Source organism: Trichoplusia ni, chromosome 3 (assembly GCF_003590095.1).
Source record: "Trichoplusia ni isolate ovarian cell line Hi5 chromosome 3, tn1, whole genome shotgun sequence".
Taxonomy (NCBI): Eukaryota; Metazoa; Arthropoda; class Insecta; order Lepidoptera; family Noctuidae; genus Trichoplusia; species Trichoplusia ni.
Window position 1 is genome coordinate 19,714,436 of NC_039480.1, and position 23,845 is coordinate 19,738,280.

The window sequence follows — 23,845 nt, forward strand, 5'->3', positions numbered from 1 at the left end:
TCCAACGTGCAGAGGCCTTGTTGAGAACTTTAATATAAAATGTGATGGAGTGTCTACCAGGGGCCGTCCACTGTTATTCTATAAACTAGCTGTTGCCCGCGACTTCGTCCGCGTGGTTAGAAGATATAGGTTATGATTTATACCTGCCTTGGTTTTTCCACATTTTCCATTGCTCCTATTAGTCGCAGCGTGATGGTATATATAGCCTAAAACCTACCTCGATGAATGGTCTCTTCAACACAAAAAGAATTTTTCAATTTGAACCAGTAGTTCCTGAGATTAGCTCTCTCAAACAAACAAACAAACTCTTCAGCTTTATATATTAGTATAAGATGAATAGACATGGATGGCCCAAGGTAGCTAAAAATCTATTGTATTTTGTGGAGATAAAACTATTTTCATCAGCAGAATCAGGGCCCAGGACTTGCAATGATGGGCATGTGTGACGAGCTTGTGGCAACGAACAATGTCTGATGTAAATTTGGATGTCCTTTGTCCACGTAATATGAATCATTATGACCTCATAGTCAACTGTTCCATTGTTCATTTCAGTATTAGACCTACTTATTAAATTACCTCTTTCAGTATATTTCCTGAATCGAATGCCAAGACTTCTGAAAAGCATAACAGCGTGTATAATAGGGACGATGACAATTTTTTTTTGCTGTGTCCGTCTTGTAGTTTTTTGTATAATAATGGACGCGTATTTTTTAATTTGTCCCGCAAACATAAATTGACCGAATTACAGTGAATGAAACTTACGCATGACGTCACGATTGAGTATAAATTTTACCATATCGTTACGTCACAAGCCCCCTCTCCTAAACTTTAAAGTAGTTAATCTTTGTCAATTCTAGTTTTTCTGAAAAAGGAAAAAATACGTGTCTCATACTTTTCAATTATCTAACTGAGGGACTAATTAGATGTTTTCTTTTTATACCCAGTCATCATCCCTATTATTAAGGAGCAAGAAGTGAATTAATTTTATATAAACAAAAGAAATCTATTTTTGGAACAGCACAGATTAAAAAAGTTTGGATATTTTTATACTTTCAGGAACGGATGAAAAGTTTCAGTCGTGCGATTTAATTATTATTTAAGGCTAGATTTATTTGATTGTTTTTATGTAAGTCTGTTTCGGATATATATAATTTATTTATTCATTACACTTTGTATGATTTAAAGCTAAATAAGAAAAAACATGATTGAGTGACGTCGTCTGTGTTTTATTATTTAATTTAATTTTATGCATATAAATTACGAGTATATTCCTTTGAACTGTGCTCTTTATTAGAGTGTGTGATTTTTGTTTAGTTCTCGTGCTTGTAATCAATCAATCAATCAGCCAATCATAGTCCACTGCTGGACATAGGCCTCTCCCAATTTACGCCACAACACCCGGTCCTCCGCCTTCCGCATCCAGTCCCCACCAGCGACCTTTCTCAGGTCATCGGTCCACCTGGCGGGCGGGCGTCCTACCTTACGGTTGCCGAGCCGCGGTCTCCACTCTAGGACTCGTCTGCTCCAACGGCTATCGGTCCTTCGACAGACATGGCCAGCCCATTGCCACTTCAGCAAGCTAATTCTACGAGCTATGTCGGTTACCTTGGTTCTTTGTCGGATGACCTCATTTCGAATTTTATCCTTCAAAGAGACTCCGAGCATAGCTCGCTCCATAGCCCGCTGTGCAACTTTAAATTTGTGGACTAGTCCAACCGTTAATGTCCACGTTTCGGCACCGTAAGTCATAACAGGTAGGACGCACTGGTTGTATGCTTTCGTCTTCAGGCATTGCGGTATAGGCGAAGAAAAGACTCGACGAAGTTTGCTAAACGCTGCCCAGCCCAACTGAATTCTCCGATCAATTTCCCGCTCGAAGTTGTTTCTACCAAGCTTAATGACCTGCCCTAGGTAGATATACTCTTGAACAACTTCGAGCAACGATCCTTCGACATATATCGGTCTCGGCCTGACATGTTCATTGAACATGATGTTGGTTTTATCCAAGTTCATGCCAAGACCGACCAGTCGTGAAGCTTCATTTAGGCCATGCAGCATCTCGCTTAGCTGGTCCAGCGACTCTGCTACTATGACGATGTCATCGGCAAATCGAAGGTGCGAGATGTGCTCACCGTTCACATTTATACCCCGTCCAGTCCAATCCAGAGTTTTGAAGACATCCTCGAGCGCGTTGGTGAACAGCTTTGGGGATATAACATCCCCCTGTCTCACCCCCCGACGCAGCTCGATCGGATTCGTCTTACGGTCATGGAGCTGGACAGTCATGGTGGCGGTGTCATATAAGCATCTCAGCACCTCGATGTAGCGCCAGTCAATACGACATCGTTGCAGGGCATCCAGAACCGCCCAAGTTTCGATGGAGTCGAAGGCTTTCTCGTAGTCCACAAAGGCCAAACACAGCGGCTGATTGTACTCTTTGGTTTTCTGCACAATCTGCCGAACAGTATGGATGTGGTCTACGGTGCTAAAGCCTTTTCGAAACCCAGCTTGTTCTGGTGGCTGGAACTCGTCGAGTCTTGTAGCGAGGCGGTTAGTGACTACTCTCGAGAACAACTTGTAAATGTGGCTCAGGAGTGAGATAGGTCTGTAATTCTTCAGCAAGGTTTTGTCTCCTTTCTTGAAGAACAGAACCACCGCACTCCCACTCCACGCTTGTGGTGTTAAGCCTTGGTGAATGACGGAATTAAAGAGACTCGCTAGCTCTTTCAGGACTGTGGTCCCACCAGCCCAGCAGAAAAAGTTATGATTTATATCTACACTGTTTTTTTCCACATTTTCCATTGTATCTTCGCTCCTATTAGTCGCAGCGTGATGGTTTATAGCCTAAAGCCTTCCTCGATGAATGATCTATTGAACACAAAAATATTTTTTCAATTTGAACCAGTAAATAGTTCCTGAGATTAGCGCGTTTAAACAAACTCTTCAGCTTTATATATTAGTATAGGTATAGAGTATAGATTTCTGCGTAAGGCAGATTTTTTTCGCTGAACAAAGCCGAATTAAGTCTTACAAAATAATGTTTTGGAAATCTGTTCAGTAGGTCCTGAGACTCCCCCTACAACGTCACAGACTGACTTGCTTTACCACTATTTTATATTGTTAAACTTTTCATAAAACGTACAATATAAATTGACATAAGAATGACATAAGCAATGGCGTCAACGTCACATTTCAAGTACCGAGCGCATCTTTGTTTCTTTGTGTAGAAAACAAAGATGGCCGGCCACTAAAAAATAGACGTGTGCTGCTGTAGAAAGTTCATGTAAGTTTAAACAGAATTATTATTAAAAGCAAATATGTCGCGGAGTTGGGCTACCACATTGCGAATAGCCAGATGGCGGGCTACACCTTGCGTCGAGCGCATGCGCGACTCCCGCCTAATTTCATACGCATCTGTCAAAGTTGTTTTTTTTATGCAGATTAGGCAAAGATGCTTTGTTGTTCGGCCTTTGTTGAAGTACTGTTATGGATTATATTTTTTGGATTAGAAGATCTTCCATGATATAGCTAGGTTAAGTAAAACGTTTATCATTGAGGTTAAGCTGCGTTTTCCGAGGTTGCTATATGGATAGGTGAACATATTACTTAAAAAATCTGTACAGTAAAGGTTAAGCCGCGTTGCTAAGGTTGGCCAATGGATGGGTGATCATCTGTCATACAATTGGCGCTCTTAATTCTGACTTTCGTTGTTGATATTTGGCAGACATGCAAGTCTAATGATTTTAACTAGGATTACATTACAGCATTGTGTGGAAGTCCCAAAATGTAATTCACTGGTATGTAGGTTGTATCCGGTGAGATTAGGAGTCGACCTCAAAACAGTTAGGACAAAGGGAATTAATTAATCATAACGCTTGTTTAATGCGAGCGATTAAAATTGTATAATCCTGTGAACGAAATTACAAGTAATTTTAGAGAGTGAAGGCAGTGCTGCATCGTATTAGAATAGAATAGAAGACGTCAAAAGAATTCAAGTAAATTTAATCCTTGTGTCGCGAGGGGGTTTCACAAACATTCAAGTCACACAAATACGCCTAGGTTCAGGACAAGTCCAACTCAGGGATCGAACTCGCAGCACGTCGTGCTCGGTGGGTTTGGGGTGGTGACCTCAACCACTCGGCTATTTGCGATTTCCTTGAGCAGACACTCAGATGACTTAGCTTACTAAAGAACTAGTTGGGTTAAGAATTTTCTTCTGTGTCAGTAGATCCTGAGATTACCCCTACAACGTCACAATCTCACAAACTTTACCTATTCATAATATAAATAAACTTTTATTTAAATAAATAACGTTAGCTTACATATACTTTGTTATATTGTGTCCTAGTCTTATCTCCGATTCCCGAGTAAGGTTTACAACTAAACCTGTATCACTATTAGCTAAAAGATTCCTCGGAATACCTGAATCATATCTGATAAGAAACAATTGAATTAAACAGCTACAATGAAGTAATTAGTTAATAGAACAAAAGTTACACAAAAGCTGCCAATTTCTTAGAAATTTAGTTTTTGAAAATTACTTTCAAAATAAATGTAATTACTCATATATTACCTCTTTATTATGTCCCATTAGGTAATGTAATAGAACTTCTGGATATCAAAATTTTGAGGGATCAAAAATTCGGGTTTTAATTTTTCGACCTAACCAGTTTTTAATGTAAAATCAGAACTCTATAACGGAGGCACCACTGTCTGTCTGACACCTAGCTTCATGAGTCTTCTAAACCGTGATACCGTGGTAGTTGAAATTTTGTCTCAGAAGTGTGCAAAATTTGGTATTTTTGAAATGGGATCAGACTAATTTGTTCGAAAACGAAAGACTGGGGACTGTCGTAAATTTTTAGGGTGTCAAATTTATAGGACACAATCCACTTATTCCATCCTAGCAATTGGTTTTTTACTACTTTATCCTTTTTATGCAGAACCCTTAGTGTCGCGAGTCCAGGCCAATTGGACTTCACATCATCATCACCCATTAATAAACCAATTACTATGCATAAGCCTCCCTTTGTTTACGCCATTCTTCTCTTTCCATTCTTTCCTTCTTTCTTGGATTTCGCAGCCATCCAGAGTGTGGGTTAAATGGAAAAAGACCTCTTACATATTATTACATACATTAATGAAATCTGACGCATGCTTTTCGAAGCCTGGGTCCAAATATTGTGCAATCTCGAAAAATGGAAATCACGGACTGGTTGTATTCTATATCTTCATTTTCCTGTTTGATAACATTAATTTAAGTTTTATCCTGTCAACGAGGAAAAAGTTTTGCTTTGATGTTTTGGGATGATTCCATAGTGAATCTGTTATCTTGTATGAGAATCGTTTCTATACCACTGTTGGGCATAGGCCTTCCCATATAGGGAAGATTTGAGCATTGATCACTTACTCTAAAGAAGCCTTTCCTAGATGCCAAAATTTCGAAAGAACTGAGAAAGTACGGGTTATTTTAAGAAGTCTCTATGATACATGCTTCGATCGATCGAACCTGCACCCTCGTGCATACAAGTCCGTACATATAACCGCAAAGCTACCAAGACTGTAGTTACTTATGTACTTTAAAATTGGGGAATTCCTTGATTGACATTTAAAACAACTTATTATAGCTTCATTCCATTAAAGTACAGAAATCGTACATGCCCAAAAGTTTTCATCCCTAAAAGAGCTACAAAAAAAGACCCAAAGTTTTTCAAGAATAAAAATAGAATCGCGTGCCATAAAACTCAACCCTTTGATCGCCGACCCATTACTCCTAGACCACTCAATTTCGTATTAACACCTTTTAAAATACAAAGGCTTCAAAATGTCACATGAAAATTAACTTTCGAACCATCCCCTAGAACACATCTGCTTTAAAATACCTATACGCGGTTGTGTTGACATTCTCCCACTCCTTGTTCCATCTCGCTCTGTTGTACTAAGAGTGAGCGGGATGGCTGATAGGGTATTGATGCGCGCGCAGCTTTCCCGGAGCCCTTGATACGGTCGCCGTGCGTTTAGCTTACACACTCCGCCGCCGGACAGCGTCGCGTGCGGACGTCTCGTCGAAACGAACGTCGCGTCGTCGTGTTTTCAAAGTGCGCTATGGATATCGAGAGCTTATAAAAAAGCCGTCGCGTAAAAATAATCGTGTTTTAATATAAATTCGCGTTGAAGTGAAATGATATATTAGTTTTTTTTTGTTTTATTTTGTATTATTCTTGGATTGTATTCGTATCAATGATGGGCGTAAGTGGATGCGTAAGCGTGAGGCAGGCGAGGGGCTCCTGCCACTGCCCGGCGTGCCCTAGGGCTTCGGGCCACGTCCAAATGCCCCCCCAAACCCTGGTCTTGCCCCCAATGGCCATGGAACCGGAAACGACCCCCGTGAAGGACAAAAAAGGATCTAAAATGAAGGTCCTTAAGAAAATTAAGAAAAAAATTGGCTTAGGTGAGTTTTTAACGGTTTTTTTTATTCATATCGTTATTAAAGATTTCCTTATTATTTTTCAAAGTACCTGGTCTACATTTCTCTTAACTTCTATGAACCCACTTGCGTTAAATTACTTCGTTAAGATTTCATATAATGTGTATGTTGACAAGTTTCAATGTTTTCAGTCCGTTTGTTACCGTTTAACGGTCGTTCTAACCAAAATTATCAAAACCCAAGCTTAGTTTAACAATATGGAGGTAGATTTCACTATTTAATATTTTATTCTACCTTTTCTTGCGTGTAGTGTTGCATTTGTGAATTAACCTTGTTTTGTTACAATAGTTAAGTTAATGTTTTTGTTAAGTTTATGCGCGTATGTGTGTGTGTGAAATATATATACGTATATGTGAATAACACGTTAGGGTTTGATCCATATTAATAAAAGCCATTTAAAAAATCGTCCTTACAATTTGATTTTCTTTATTTTTGAGTAAAGAATGAAGTTTTAAATATTTGTATCTTAGTTTTTTTTAATAATTGGGTAAAAGTATTTAGCTTTCTAAACCAAGTCTTTGTGACTTATACTTTTATATTTGTGAACATAGCTCGTTAAATTTAACAACCGGTAAGGCAATAGAAGTCTCATATCAATTTTAATCTTGGCAAAGCATTGACGCGTAAAAAACTTGATAGGAAACTTTTTGCGAACCTTTTTTGCTGAAATTTTATTATTTTCTAATATTGATGTAACTTACTTGTATCGAATAATTGTATTTCTATGATTGCGGTGTAGAAACTAACCATAGTAATGTTATTAAACAAAAAAAAAACGAAGCAAAGTGTACTTAAATTAAGAAAAGATTTTTTTATTTACTAAGCTAAAAAATAAACACGTGATATTTTATCCTAGCTGTTGACATAAAAACTAAATGTAAATCAACATAAGATATATAAAAAAATGTCACAGAAAAACAATGAAATCGTTAATTTTACGCGTAAATGTTTTTATTACTCAAAAATTAAACCGCGCGTGCCATCTGCGCGTGTCTTGTTGCTGTAACTTTTTTTATCGTTTTTTTTTTAAACTGCCAGCTGGTTTGCACCTTGTCCGATTCCAATTTCATAGCTTTTTAAAAGTATTACAGCAGCCATCTTGGTTTTAAGAATTCGAACGCGGTTCATCGATTGATTGATTTGTCATTGTTAGAAAATTGTTAACATTTATTTAATAATGAATTTTAATAAGAAAACCATTCTGTCAATTTCCCATATTTAGGCTAAGATAACTTTCCGTTTAGATAGATATAGATTATTACCTTGAAACTAATTAATAATACTTATTCTAGGACGGTTTTTATTATCTAGTTTATACCAATTCATGGAAAATGTTTAAAAATGTTGACCTTTTTAGGAAAAAAAACAACTTTGCTATTTTTGATTTTGGTACTTACTTGAAAAAAGGTAAAGGCTTGTTTTGTATTTCAATACAAACGTATATTAAATAAATAAACGACTGTTATGTTATAGATAGTGTTGTAATTGATTTCGTAATCTTTATTATTGTTCACATTTGTTTTTGGACTCGTTTTACTTTTAAATAACAACCAATCGAGTTTGTTTACATCAATGAAGTACGTACCTAGATTTTTGTTTCTTCATTGATACATTTTCTAAAAAGTATCCTAATTAATATTATAAACGCGAATGTTTGTATGTATGGATGTTTGTTACTCTTACACGCAAAAAACTACTGAACGGATTGAGACGGACCTTGGTACACGACTAGTTTAAAACTAGTATTAACACGTAGGATAGGTTTTATCCCGGTTTTATATTCCCGTGGGATGGGATGACGCCAGCTACTCACAATATTAAATTTTACAAAACTATTTTACCTTATAGATATTGATGATAATCATATTGATACATAGGTTTAAATAGCCTTCAAAATATAGCCCAAGATTACAACATTATATCTACTTAGAACTATTCTTGTCTAATTTTATTGCTATATTTTATGTTTCCGCTCCAATGATATTGAGTAATCTTGACTATCATACTTATTTGGGATTGTTTTATATGTGAACTTAGCTTTGATTTAAACTCAAATTATTTAAATAGATTTTTAGTCATAACGCAAGCATTGTTCTAAAATGGCGTCCAACGAGCAAAATTATGACATAAATATCCTCTGTTGCAAATACAAAATATCTTACCGATTGGTTAAATGTATGTCTCTATCACTTACTTAATATCATTTTTTCATAGAGACAACATAATTCGTCGATTTATTTGATTGACACTTAATTCCGCCATATTACATTACACGGTGTTTTAAAAAGCGAACATTTTACGGTATTTGGGCATTTGTCTTTTTGATTTGATATCTTTGTAACTGGATTTTTAAAACTATTTTTAATGGTTGTTTTTCTTCGAATTATCTTTTATATTAACTTAATTCCTGTTAAGTATGGTTAGAATAATAATTAAATGATCATAAAATCGTTGCATAATGTTTTTATACTGAGATAGTTTCGTAATTCGACCTCTATAAAAATGCGAGTAGAATGGTCGTGCAACTTATTTCGTAAGTACTCAACTCTACTGGTTCAATTTTTTATTATATTTCTCACGCATTACTAGTAATTACTATGTTGTTTTTCTTATATTATTGTATAAGATTTTAAATTGTGATGGTTATGTATATTATCAAAGATGTAAAACTATGAAAGTGTATAGGAATTATTGCGTCGAAACTTGGTTTCTGGAATCGGACGTATTGAGCTGAGTTTGTTTGTCATTGTTAAATTATCGACATTATTAAGCTATTACAATATGAGGAGCTCGTGGCTAAGCTATAACCGCATAAGTGATTCGATCACAGGTTAAGCTATGCTTGATGCGGTTGTTCCGTAGATGGGTGACCATCTTTGTCATAACCAGTTCCTCCGTGTTTCGGAAGGCACGTTAAATTGTGGGTCCCGGCTGTTATTCCTACATCTTTGACAGTCGTTACAGGTAGTCAGAAGCTTGAAAAAGTCTGACAACCAGTCTAACCAAGGGGTATCGTGTCGCCCAGGTAACTGGGTTGAGGAGGTCAGATAGGCAGTCGCTCCTTGTAAAACACTGGTACTTAGCTGAAACCGGTTGGACTGGTAGCCGACCCCAACATAGTTGGGAAAAGGCTAGGCCGATGATTAAGCTATTACAATACGTATTAGTAACATTGTGACACATTGAAAGTTTCAAGTAAAACAACAAATACTAATTAAAAGTACTTAATAAGTTGGAATCAGGGAAGGCCGTTAGTAATTGCCCTTAAAACTTCTTACATTTACCGAAGCTATTATTTTAACAAGAAACAATAGATCGTAAGCTCTTTCAACATTAATTATAACATCCCATTAAAGACTGAAACTTTTTGAAAACACATGTTCGGGTTACTGACTGCAACTCCAAACAAAACCGATTTGCGAACAATAGGCCAGCAACAGATGTGCAAGATGGCTGAGTTAAGCGTTTCCTTCGTCCTAAGGCCGGAAGGAAATATAATTTGACAATAAGAACAGATGTTGAAACGCAGCCATCTTTTGTAGCCATATTGGTTGATTTTAACAGATGTTTTTCAGAGTTTGTTAATTTTTGTAAAATCATTTGTAATTTTAATTGCTTTTTTTGCGTACAACGTGGTGATTGTTTTCGGTTTGTCGGTTTGTTGTTGTCTCGTAAATGTTTGTTTGGTTTGAAGATTAACAAGCATTAGAACAACACAAAAAGTGTTGACACATTGTTTGAGAATAAACTCTCACGGGCGATGGTACTAATGTTTTTTTTTAATGGGCTGAATGGTTTGGTATCATGGAAATTAAATATACATAATACATAATATTCTTCATAGTTCATTCTAATTTAATTATGCCAGCCAGTAAATATCTTCCTAGGCAATTATTTTTTCCCTTATAATTTAATTTTAAGCATTGAGCAGCTCGCCAGCTCCCTGCCATTACAGATTCCAAATTTTGGGATTTAGGTGTCCTAGTCTTACCGTCTGTCAGTAATCAAGATAGTTAATACATTTTACGATCATACTCAAGTTTAAACAATCTAATCATTAATGAAAATCTAAAACTAACAGATAATACATTCAGCTTATTTGTATTCAACCAACGCCCATTACCCAAACTTATTAACACGTTTCGTTATAATTTTTCGTTTATAACCTCACTTTATGTTTTGACTAAGGATAGTGCGTGATCGTCGTGATTGCTACGTGTGGTCAAATTACACCTCGCAAGGGAATCGTGAGGCAACGTACCTCTTTTTGTAAACCTTTTTTTTTGTTTTTTCGAACTTGCTTTGAAGTTAGAATCGGTTTGGATTTGATCGGTTTTAGAATTGTTTTAAAATATTTTGGACTTGCTTATAGTTTACGCAGTTTCTTTTTCAATACTTAAAAAGTTTATTGCATACAATAATGGGATGTCTGGTGGTGTCCTGAGAATTCTGACGTGATTTAATACACCCTTGAATGTTCTTAGGCTGTCATCACGATGTTCTCCTTCACCGTTTTAGCAAGACATGATTTCTTTGTTACACGCATGTTAGAAACACATGGGTGCTAGGATTTGAACCTAGACTTGGCAGTCCAATTGTCAGACCACAAGGAGATCTTAAATAAAGCTTAATCTATATCTATACTAATTTATAAAGCTGAAGAGTTTGTTTGTTTGTTTGAACGCGCCAATCTCAGGAACTACTAGTCCAAATTGAAAAAATATTTTTTTGTTGAATAGACCATTCATCGTGGAAGGGCTTTAGGCTATAAACCATCACGCTGCGACTAATAGGAGCGAAGATACAATGGAAAATGTGTAAAAAAAAACAGGGCAGATATAAATCATAACTTATAACTTCTACCCACGGGGACGAAGTCGCGGGCAACAGTTATCTTAGATAAAGTGGGTACAATTTAGGACCCTGTCGACCATAGCCAAGGCATTTAGGAAGCAGTGAAGGGAAAATTTTATTTTTATTTTATTTTATTTTTATTTTATTTTATTAGGGAAACAAACAGATATTATATATATATAAATGAATCTGAATTCTCCCTATTATTCAAACCGCTTCTTAAAACGTCTGGCTACAGTGTCGAAACGGCGTAACATCCTCGGCAACACCAACCAGGCAAAAAATACCTACCCCCAATAAATTTCGTGCAAAATTGCATAGTTTTTTTTTTCACAAGGACCAATGCAGTTAAGGTCCATATAAAAAAGGACAAAAGACCAGCTGTTTTGTCGCATAGAAAATGAAACGAGCAGCTGACTGTACAGGGCTGCCAACCTGAAGAAAAAACTAAGTTGTACCAACCTTAAAGAATGAAGTTCTTTAATTAGAAACGTTCTCGAAATTTATTTTGTGATTCTTTGTTGGATATCTGGTTTTTGTATATTTTTAAGGGGAAGAACCAGTTTTGCGTATGATTTTTAATAATGTTAGTTTTAGAAAAGGATGGAGATATTTCAATTGATAGTATTTATCTTGTATGTTTATTTAATTAGCAACGGTGTTATTCTTAACTTATTGGTATTAAATAAATATTATTTTAAAGTTCCATTTTGATAATAGTTTATTGCCGTATACTAAAATCTGGCTTTCATATTCTTTTAACTTCGGACAAGTACAAAAACTACCCCTGTATTTATCAACAAAATACAATTTGTCTTTAAATCATCTATTTCTAGAACATCTCCTAAAGTCTCAAACACTTAACCACAAAAGTACCAAAAATAACCATTACCGAAATAGTACAAGAAAAAAAACATCGCAAAACCTACAAGAATCCAAAAATAAGTTCTGCCACCCCTAAGGAGATGCGCCGGCGCACGCCACTAAGATCCCGTTTCGAAACAGCTGGCAGTTTGTAAATATGCCAGAGCGAGATGCAAGATACGAACCTCTTGACACCAGAAAGAGATAGGTATAAGACATATGCTACCGATAAGCGACTTCTGTTACATAATTTTAAAGTATCTCAAAGTTAAACATTCTTAACCAACTGTGCACACAAGTTGTGTATGTGTTTAGCATGTTTGTGAAGTTAAGTGTTATAATCTTAAGTTAAATATTTATGTTAGACAATAAATGACTAACAGCTGTCTGTCCGTTAACATGACCATTTATAGATTGGTCTTTGTCCGTGGCTGCGCTTGCGCCGATGTTCAATTCAGAACCGTTTTATAAGCTAATATAATATGTATAGATTTCTCGTATACGTAATTGAACTAGTCTGAAACGGCTCGACCGATTCTAATGTAATTTTGTGTGCAAGGTAGGTTTGAGAATCGGACGAAATCTATTTTTCATAACCCAAATTATTTCATTTTTCATAGAATTCTTTATTTTTTTTATGCAAAACAACGTTTGCTTTGACACCTAGTATTGGTATAATTGAGCGAAGGATAAAATTAAATATTATTTGTAATAGAGTCCGAGCAAAAAAAATTGTATGATATCAGTAAAAACAATTTGTTATCAACAATAACGCCATAATCAGTAGAGATTAACTAAATATATTATTTATATTAAAATAATGTGCTGGGAAAAAATAGAGCGGAAATGATAAGCGTTTTCCGTTTGTAAACAATATAAAAATATATATCTAATAAATTGATATTAATAAAATACTGACTGAATTAACAACATCCCCTTTTTGAAGTCGGTAAAATCTTGTGCTATCATTTTTCCAATTTAAATTCAGTACTGGGTGAAACACTCACGCTCAATACAATGAATTTACTATAGTTTCAAAAATCCAATTGCCATTCTTTCATCGGCCATTGTAAATAGCAGAATCGGGGCCCAGATAGACAGTCGCTCTTTAATATAAGGTCTTCAGCTATCGGTTAGACTGGAAGCCGAAAGTACGAAAGACAGCGAAAAGAGAAGTTATATTTTTTTAAATTGGGACTACCCCGCCACACATGCCCGTCATTGCAACTCCTGTAAGCCAGGATCTACAATGAAACCAGCGAAAAACAACTAAACACTTAAGTTCGGTGTGTCCCAGGGAAACAATTAACTGCCTTGGAACCCGCAACGAAGAAGGTATTTGCGATTGTAAAATAATCATGTTGGCTTTGCGGTTCTATGCATGGATGTATATAGATGAGATGCAGGTTCGATCCTCATCATCATCGGCCTAGCCTTTGCCCAACTATGTTGGGGTCGGCTTCCAGTCTAACCGGTTTCAGCTGAGTACCAGTGTTTTACAGAGCGACTGCCTAATCTGACCTCCTCAACCCAGTTACCTGGGCAACACGATACACCTTGGTTAGACTGGCTGTCAGACTTTTCAAGCCGATTTGATCCTAACGTAGATAATTTTCAAAGTTATAGGTACTTTCTTAATTTATTATTCTAAAACACCACTGACAAACGGTGAAGGAAAACATCGTGAGGAACAAAGATTCCCAAATGTTAGAATCTGAAATCGCCTGCAGTGAGCTAGCGTGGTGATCAATGGTCAAACCTTCCCTATACGGGAAGAGGCCTGTGCCCAGCAGTGGGACGTATGTAGGCTGGTATTATTATAACATTTTTGGACTTACAGCTGATGTTTTTTTTTTCTATATATCCCTACAGCCTCTTGTTGCCAATAACACTAAAATATCAATAGTCCAACAAAAACTCGAAAACAGCTGTCCCGAAAGAGACGCAAGATGTAAACCTTTGTGCGCGAGACAAGGACAGCGATATCACAGCTGATGCCTTCCAGGTGTCTCTTAGATGCGGGCGTTAAAAGGTGGAAAAATTGACCAGTGCTTATTTGTTATTTGAATTTCAATCTTAAGTGTATGGTGATAAGGACTGTTTTAAGTTGTTAAGATGTGGAATAATAGCTAAGGGTGGTTTTCGATTTCAAAAGCGATTTTGAACCTTATTGTTAAGAGGAATAAGGATGATGTAAAATTGTTATGAAGGTTGGCTATTTCTAGTACATTTTGGCAGATGTTGCCCGCATATGTATAGAAATGAGATAAATTATGGAAGGTAGATTAGTTTCTTAAAAGTTTATTATGTGATTGGATAGTTTTTCTGATCAAATTATAGACATGGTGGTCCAGATTAACTTAATTCTAAAATTCGTATCAAACATGTCTATAAAATTCCATAAAATATTTGTTTCTTAGCATTACAGAAAAAGTTTGTGACACAAGACTCGAACCCGTTACCTTACCATCAACTAACCACTGAACCACTAGAACCATTTACTCTAAAACTTATTTAAATAACTTCATATATCACACATTCCAAAATCAAAATGAAAATGACATCCAAATTAAAAGCTCATTTGCTATTCGGTGTTCCATACTTGAAAATTTATAAAGGTGTCCCCAAGTACAAGTAGGTTCCGGTATTATAGTACGCTTGACTGACTATTACTTGACTTTAAAAATATATTTTGTATACGTTTGATATGATTTAAAATGACTTTTTGGGCGTCCAGTGCAGTTATTAGCTAGAAAATTATGTTCTTGAAATATTACATTTCAGATTCATTTCCAAAATTTAGATGTTTTTATGGTCAGTATGATATATTTTTTTTAATACATCTGTATCATAATATTTCGTCCTGTTTTTTGAGTAAGTATTTATGTTTGTTACTCTTAAAAGGCTAGACATTTTTTTTTAAAGTTTGGTATGCAGATAGCTCTTTCCCCAGATTAAGACAGAGTACTTTTACCTAGGTTTTACATAAAAAAAATAAAAATCTAAAAATTTGTACCAGTCTACAAGAGTACAATAATACAGGTCGGTTGTCCGAACTTGAAAATAAATTTACGAAGACACGACGATTACCCGAATGCAACCGAACTCACCCGAAGCCGAAATCGTTTACTAATGATCGTGAGAAAACGGCGGGAATGCCGGCCGTGTACGAATACGACGAATATTTGAATTTCGAATCTGTTTATTTATTTGTTATGAATTTAATGAATCAATGCTTCTGTCATTTTATTACGTGCGGTGACGCCATATTGAATTGAATTTTTATATACGAAAATTAGTAAATATAAATTGTATTTTAATGTTTTGCGGGTTTTGTATTGAATTAATGAAATTGTTGTTGTAATTATCTTAAAAATGCTAACGGACAAGAAAAAATAAATTTTTTGAATAAATTTTGCGGACAACATCACATACATTGTTCTGAACCCAAAGTAAGTTGCTAAGGCACTTGTGTTATGGAATTCAGATACAACGACGGTACCACAAACACCTAGACCCGAGACAATGTAGAAATGCGTTATTATAGATGTAAATATTATGGAAAAAGCTTAATAAAATTTAAGCAACAATGAAATCGTAATATTATAACTATCAATATAGTTGCTACATTTTTGCTATAACCATAAACTATTGCCAGTCAATCTTTCATTCGGAACTAGAATTTCTAAGTGAGATAAATCACATACTTCAAAACGTCTGTGTATAGTATATGTCATAAAATAACATAGACGTTTCCAATTTGAAACCCGCCATATTATCTCAAGAGTTGCTATTGCCAATAACAGTTATTATAACGGTTTTTTTAAGTGAAACTAATTGGCTATATTAAAGTATACCTAATGTTTCATACAATGTTTTATTGATCAATTGAAATACTCATTGTTTTAATACTTCATATCGTTATAATATGATTTTATGATCCTCCATTTTATGTACTCCTGGTACCTGGTACTTTACTTTCTAACAAGATTTTGAAACCGCGACGTTTTAAAAAGGATATAATATTTATTATATTCACAATTTTTCAGTTTAATAAATTTCTAGTTATTTTTATGTTAACAGTTTTTATCCAAACCAGAATTTTTATATTTATTTAAAAAAAAAACACTTCAAACAATGATATTTTTGTAAGAAAACCAAACCGTTAAGAAAAGAATTAATTAATTAATTAACTATGTGCAATAATTCAATCTTTGAAACCCTAGTTCACATAAATACTTAGACCTTTGTTTAGTCCTAGCTACCGCATTAGGTTAAGTAACCTGTAATGGTAGATTAGTGTGATAATTAAATAAATAAATTCTTTGATCTATCAAGTAACATCTATAAATATAATCTATACTTCAATCATATACATTTAAATCTATACATTTTATCTTATACAAAAACGTGATGTTTCTACAAGCGGAGTCGCGGGCGGGAGCTAGCATAAACTAGTTTCGAACATGACCAGTTGAGAGCCGAGTGAGCATCTCACGACCTATAACCTCGATCTTACTGTAACCGTAATGGTACGGCAGTTCCGTAGATATAAAGTACATGTATACATACAGATTTACAGTTGTAAAAATTTAAGTAAATGTGACTAAAATTGTTGGTTTTGAGGGTTTTTTTTAGGCAATTGACTTGATTTTTATATTTATATGCGTAGAAGAATTCGTCAAAACTTTTTTTTCTCCTGTTTCCGGTTAAATAATGCGCAAAATGTCAAAGCATGAATTTTAATTCGATTCACAGTTACACACACCATAAATAGTAGAAATAAGTGATTAAATATTCTATAATATAGTTCTAATATCCCGGAAGCGACGCCATGTTGGAAGCGCGGGAACAAACGCTAACAATTATTACTATTCATGCACTGTAGTCACTGACAAGCTTACAAATGTACTGAAATCATACAAAAATCAATTCTAAAACGTTCACGTTAAGACATAAAATCAATTGTCAGGTACGTAATTAGAATGTGTGTGAAATACTATGTAGTGATTCAACGATAATGTAAATACATGTCCACTATTCAATAATAAACCGTATCACGTTACAAATAAGATCAATTTCCTCTTTGCTCAATGTAAAATATGTTTGGTAATAACACCACTAAAGAAATGCGGCTACGAAAATAAAATATAGCTTTAAGTAGTTGTCTTAAGATTCAGTTTTGTTTAAATAGTAAATATCGAATGCGTATTCAAATTTGTATTTTCGATTGACGTTTCCATTCCCACGGTCAAAATTTGTTACTTTTTAATTTACAAGCAAAGGGTTTACCTCATTCAGCCTATTTCAAACTGGAGTGTTTTTTTTTTTAAGTAAAGGTGTTTATTTCATAAAGCCATGTAAAATTCGCATACTTTTTTTGCAAGAAAAGGTTTTAATTTTTAATTCATTCCGTTTTCATAGAGTATGTGATATGTTTGAGGAAGCAAAGGGTTGTACCATTCTGCCAGTTTTGTAAAGGTTACTTACACCTGTCGGGCCCTGCAAGGTGTTAGTGAAAACAAGTTCTTCAGGTGTTGCACCTTTCACTAAGTATTATAACTATTGTGATGTTAAGACAGGTGTATTAAATGGCGTAGAAACTTAACTAATAACCAAGAGGATCCTTTGTTTCAAAACTAACTTGAACATGCTTGGAAGCTAATATTGAACCGCAAAAAGTAACCAAGAAGGTATGACTAACCACTGGCCTGTATTAAAATACCCTGACATTTGTATCGATAAAATGCCCCGGCTTAGTAGAGGCAGTTTAATTTATTTTTGTCTTTAATTATTCTCTAATAGCTGTCAAAACGCAGTAGCGAGTGTTTTAAACTAATATTTGAGAGAAAACATCGGCCATTTGCAATTCATTTAGGTCCACTTCAAAGCTTAGGATAGCTGAGCGTAGTATAGTAGAGGCCAATGTTGGCCGATTATATTTGACCGCAAAAAACTTAACAAGTATGCCTAAGCGAGTTGGCTTCTAATAAAAAAAAAACGCCATGCTTCCGTTACAGTTTAAGATTAATTATTCAAGGTGGATTTGCGGCCAAATTTATCTAAGCTGATTAGATAATAAATAAAATTTATGATTACTTTATATGGTACTATAAAGGGCAAGACAAGTTACATGTCTCCTCGCTAACGCTGACGAATCCCTCATATGTATTGAACTGACACGGAGTCGCTAGCTCAGAGGTACCGGCTTCGAACCCCGGTCGGGTCGATGTAAAATTCACATTTCTACATTGTCTCGGGTCTGGGTGTTGTTGTGTACCTTCGTTGTATCTGAATTCCATAACACAAGTGCTTCAGCAACTTACTTTGGGTTCAGAAGGTTGGTAATTATTTTGACGCTTTGTAAATTATGTTTAATATGTTTTTTGTATTCATAGTTTAGTTTAAAAAAAAAATATTAAATAAGGAACTTGACTCTGAAATAAGTATCTACTAGTCTAGAAAGTTCATGCAAAAAAGTACCATGAAACAAAAAACACTTGAAAAATGTAACCAAGATCTGCGCAAGCGCTTCGTGCGTCTTCGTCAACGGTCGTTTTTATTCGGCTCACGATGACCCGACGCAATGATGTTACTGCAGTGATCTACAGTCAAGATGAGGACGTGAGATGAGTGTAGAAAAAAGAATAATTTGGATAGGTACGATTCGGACTCTTGCATAGATGATTCCGTATAATTATCAATGAAAAACGGCAAATGTATGTTGTATTAACGCTCTCTTAAGTTATGTTTTTAGCCTGCTTTTGTATTTTTTTGTTAGAGCGGTAGGCATCAGGATTTCATCATTTGTTACAATTTCAAAGGTCTGGCTATCGGTTTTCTTCTGATGACGACTTCTGAATGCTATCCCGTTTTACCCTGATTAATACAGAACCCTAAAAACTTTTGTTTCCGACGTTCAAAATGTGTCACATTCAAATGGTTTTATGTGGTCTCTCTAGACAACAGACTTACTATCCCAGTGTATGCATTCTTTTCGAAAACTCTCCTTTATGGAGAGATTTAAAGTAAAATCTGGTACTATATGATCTAGTCTTTGTTTGAATCGACGAAAAAAGCTTTTTTTGTCTCGAATAGCAACTGACTGATTATCTGGGTTAAGGATTAAAAGCCTAGAGTCCAAACTATAAAAAATATCAAAAGTTTTTAAAGTTTTTTTTTTGTAAATCGAGTTCATTATTCCAAATTGTCTTTGGTGGACGTTTTCTTTCAACTTAAACTCTATTGCTTAACTTTACGCATCTGAGTATCCAGTGTTACTATCTTGTTGTGTCGCAACATCTTCTATCCCTCTCTAATGGCCTCTCTCTCGCACGGTCACACGCTCCGTGGGAACCTCACCTTTCGTTCGCGTCGATCTGTCATTCGAATCGATAAATCGATACTATTTTTGGTGAAAGTGGACTAGGTACATCCCTAGTTATACTCGAATTTGAATATTCCTATTCCATTTTCGAATTTCTTGTCAGACATTTCGAATGTCTTACTTCAAAAACTGTTTAACGGTTTTCTTTATTGATTCGGAATTTAAATTCGGATGTTCCATATTCAATTTTGTAATGGACACCGGGAATGTAATGGCAGTTACTGTCAAACATGGCGACTTGTTTACTCACAAATAAGATTAGCAATTTATCGTCGCCATATTTCCCACAACCTATTTATATTTATCATCAGATAATAAGCCATCGCCATAATTCATACAGCATATTTTTTTCTGACAAAAAACTGGCACAAAATTACATAGCGAACCGGCTTTAAAAACAAAACGTACCATAGACCGATACATAATCATCAAGGTTCTCTTAACGGTGAATGCAAAATAAAATAGGCTGAATAATTGTGCTTCCCACGCATTGTTAAAAAAAGAATGTATCCTGTCACACGGGACTGGTCTCTATAAATTGCAAGATGCAACGACACACGTAATGGCTGTTTACGTGATGACTCTTGCCCACATTTATGACGAGAAAACGAAAATGAAAGAATTTATTTCCGGTGCTATTATTTTGTTGGAGGTATTATGTATGGGTCAGTAAAAGAGTTTTCTGTAAAACTCTAAGTAAAGCAAGGTGTTATCAGTGAAAAATAATTCGATCATCAATCATTTGTTTATCGACTGTCGAAGAAAATCCGTATTTGATAATATCTTGATTGATAAAAGTACACAAAAATACATTTCTAGATCTTTCTCTGTTAGACAATTAGAAAAACATCAACAAAATGTTTCGTCAGATTCGACACCTGTCAAAATCACTTATGAGTTTTTAATTTGTCTCCGACTTGCGTTTGGGTATTATACATACAGCCATTAAACAAAACATTAAACAACGGATTACAAATCAACCAATAAAGAAATTAAAACTGCTTAATACCAATTACGTTCACAGCCGTGAGCCGTATCATTACAGTTTCCATTGAAAGCAAAATGAAAACAAAAAATAAGATGGCGTCTAAAAATAAAAGTCGCGTGGGAATCGGGATGTGGCACCGTTATAATCGCCTTCGTCCTGTTATAGAGATCCTTGTGTAGTCTATGATACCTGTGCAACCTTGAATGACAGTTAAGGCTGAATACGTAATGACTTGTGCCAATCTTAAAAATCAAGTTTTAAACTGTCATATGTGTTAAGAAGCAAGTCTGGGATTGTGTATTTGAATGACGTTTTTGGCTGTATGGGTTATTGCCAATGCCGAAAAACATTATTATGTTGTTGGGCGGCCATTTCTTTTCATTTTATTATTTTGTTTGATTTACCGCTTAAATTCTTAGTGTTTATCATGATTTTTTTCGCGACGTTTCTTTGCCACTAGAAAGCAATGTTCTCTAAGTCTCTTTCTCCTTTTATTTTCTCTGATTATTTCTTAAGTTTAAAAAGCATTACCCCAAAAAATGATTTTTGACAACCTAGTAAAGTTTTGAAAATCAGAAAGACAGTCGCTCTGTAACATACGGTTTTCAGCTATACCGATGTGATGGAAAGTTGACTCTGTTTAAGTAAAGGCAAAATTAAGCAAAAACAACCAAATTCCTTTTTCTTTTGTTTATTTTGTAAACATGCAACACTGAGAATGTATCCTTGTTTCATATTTACGTTTCAACATGATAATCTCGAAATGTTTGGTTATATTTAGGTAGGGACCCTTTTGTTTTCGAATTACGTTTTAAAATTATCCATCGCCATCTTTGTTCTAGGTTACGAAGATAAAAAGTCAACTAGAAAAAATATTATAGAAATGAGATTATAGACCTCATTTTTAAAACAATAGGGCACAAATTATAAAATGGTGCAGCAATAATATGAGTACTAGAGAAATAAGCTACGAAAAATAGTATCATTGCCATATCAACCGAATGTAATACACAGTAAGGTACAAAATCGTATAACAACAACGTCTGTGCTTTAAAAATATTCTAGGGGAAATAGTCACAGTGTAATTTCGTCCTAATAGCTAAGAGATAAAGTAGGAAATCGTATAAAAGCATTTATTAATGCAGTCTTACTACGAACCATTGAATGGAATCGCTCGGAACTCGTTTGTGTCGCGTTTTCTCGGTAACTGTTGTGTCTTTTTTGATGATTCACACGCTTATGGATGTTTTATTGATCTTTGTCTGTATATGATATAAGTTATACTATAAGTGTAAAGTACCCGTCACGAGAAGCTATAAATTATGTAAACAAACATCTTTTACTAAGTAAACATTTTATACTGCGAGATAATAATAAATTGACCATATTCAATCGACATGAAATATAGACGGGTTATATGAAAGTAACAACCTATTTAATTTAGTCGGATCATATTTTAACGACGCAAAGCGCTATCGTTTGTGTTTCTTGGTACCGGAACGCGTCCGTCGCAGGGATTGTGAACTATCGGGACGCCATTTTGAAATAAACGCATCATTCGAGTTTCGAATGCGTACGAGTTTGTTTCATTGCTTTGCATATATCGCGGATCTGGTTGTTATTGTTAATTTTGTTATTGTTTCGTTATCACTTTTTTATTGTTGTTACTTTAATTGTTGCGTTAATTTTATTTGTTATTACGTATAATGGAGCCAGTAGCCAGTACATCTAAGGAAATAAATTCGCCACGAAAAAAACGTCAAAAGGTGCGTAATACAATTTATCTAAAATATATAATAAGTAAAAAGAATGTGAGCTTAATCCAATTGAGCTAATTTGGGCCAACGTAAAAGGATATGTTGCTCGCAAAAATACAAATTTTAAATTTGACGAGGTAAAACAATTATTACAAGAGGGACTGCAGCAGATTACTTCGGAAAATTGGAAGCGTTGTGTGGAGCATGTTATCAAGGAAGAAGATAATTTTTATTCCAAAATCGATGAGATGATTGATAAAACTGTAGACAGCTTCGTGATACATGTCACTGATTCTGACACAGAAATGGAAACATCTGAATCTGACGAATAATTATTCTTAAATAATATTTATGTTAATTAATATTTGTTACTTAATAATTTATTAAATCTTAAACAAATTCATTTTTTTTGTTGGTCCAAATGTTGTGAACTCCTGAACACTTGTTTACAAAATTTATAGCTTCTCATGACGGTTACTTTAGTTTATTATGTTTAATCAATGATTGAAGGATGAAACAATTATTCGATTTTAGACTCGGAAAGTTATGACACTTTATTAATTCTTAACAGATTGAAAAAAAAAGTGATTATATCAAATTGATTGTCTACTATGTTCAAGTTTATGATTTTATTTGCCGAGTTCCAAAATTTAATTGATAACAAATTAATTATACCAAAGACTGTATCGACTTGAACACCTACCACATGGGGAGAAGACAGTTTATTCCTATTTCTTACAACTCTTAAGACAAATTAACACAAAAATAACTTCAAAAAACAATTTCTCAACACATACTTAGGCTTAATCACGACTTATAACAAATAGCCTTAATAAATCATACATCTATTGGGTAATCGGTCTTGTGTGCGCACGCGCAGCTTTCCCACGCTTCGATACGTCGACAAGAATACATCACAAAGTCATGTTATTGTTCTTGGTGTGGAAATGAAATGGTGCTATACGAAGAGTAGTGGTCTGTCTCGCTCCCACAATCGTTTAAGACTTAGTTTAAGTTGTGATGGTAGTTTTCCACTTGGATAATGAGAAGATTATGTTCTTTTGTTAACTAGATGAGGTTTTTCGATTTAGTGGAAGTTAAAAAGACATAGCAATACTACAAAATGTAAAGTTTCTATCTGTCCCGGTATTCGTTTTATTTTTTGCCATATTGAAGGGTTTTAGGGAGTTTCTTGTGTATTAAAAACATTAGGTAAACACGAATATAAAAAATAAGGGGTTTCTGTACGATTGTCAGATCTACACAATATGAACACAAAATTTCATGAGAATCGGTCTAGCCGTTTTGGAGGATTCTAACAACAAACACGGCGATACGAGAGTTTTATACAAAGTAAATTATGGAAGTATGACATGAATTACAAATAACCACAGTTTTAATTACAACCTCTAAGATATCTCAGCTGACTTTCTCCAAGATCTGACGTAGTTCCCTATGGTACTTGTTCCATCACGTTTGGTTTCCTGCCTGTCTCATCCTGCCACACC

General features: G+C 34.9%; 1 protein-coding gene across 2 annotated transcripts in view; it reads left to right on the top strand.

Annotated features, from left to right (window-relative positions):
* Positions 1-23,845, top strand: part of LOC113492321 (protein neuralized) — a 49,691-nt gene that overhangs the window by 12,883 nt on the left and 12,963 nt on the right. The window contains exon 1 of one of the 2 annotated variants that reach the window (XM_026869774.1): positions 4,580-6,451. The exons of the other annotated variant lie outside the window; for it this stretch is intronic. Within the exon in view, the coding sequence (XP_026725575.1) occupies positions 6,241-6,451 (211 nt within the window). The 5' untranslated portion in view covers positions 4,580-6,240. Of the gene's footprint in view, positions 1-4,579; positions 6,452-23,845 lie in introns of those variants that run through there. 2 annotated transcript variants of the gene reach the window in all.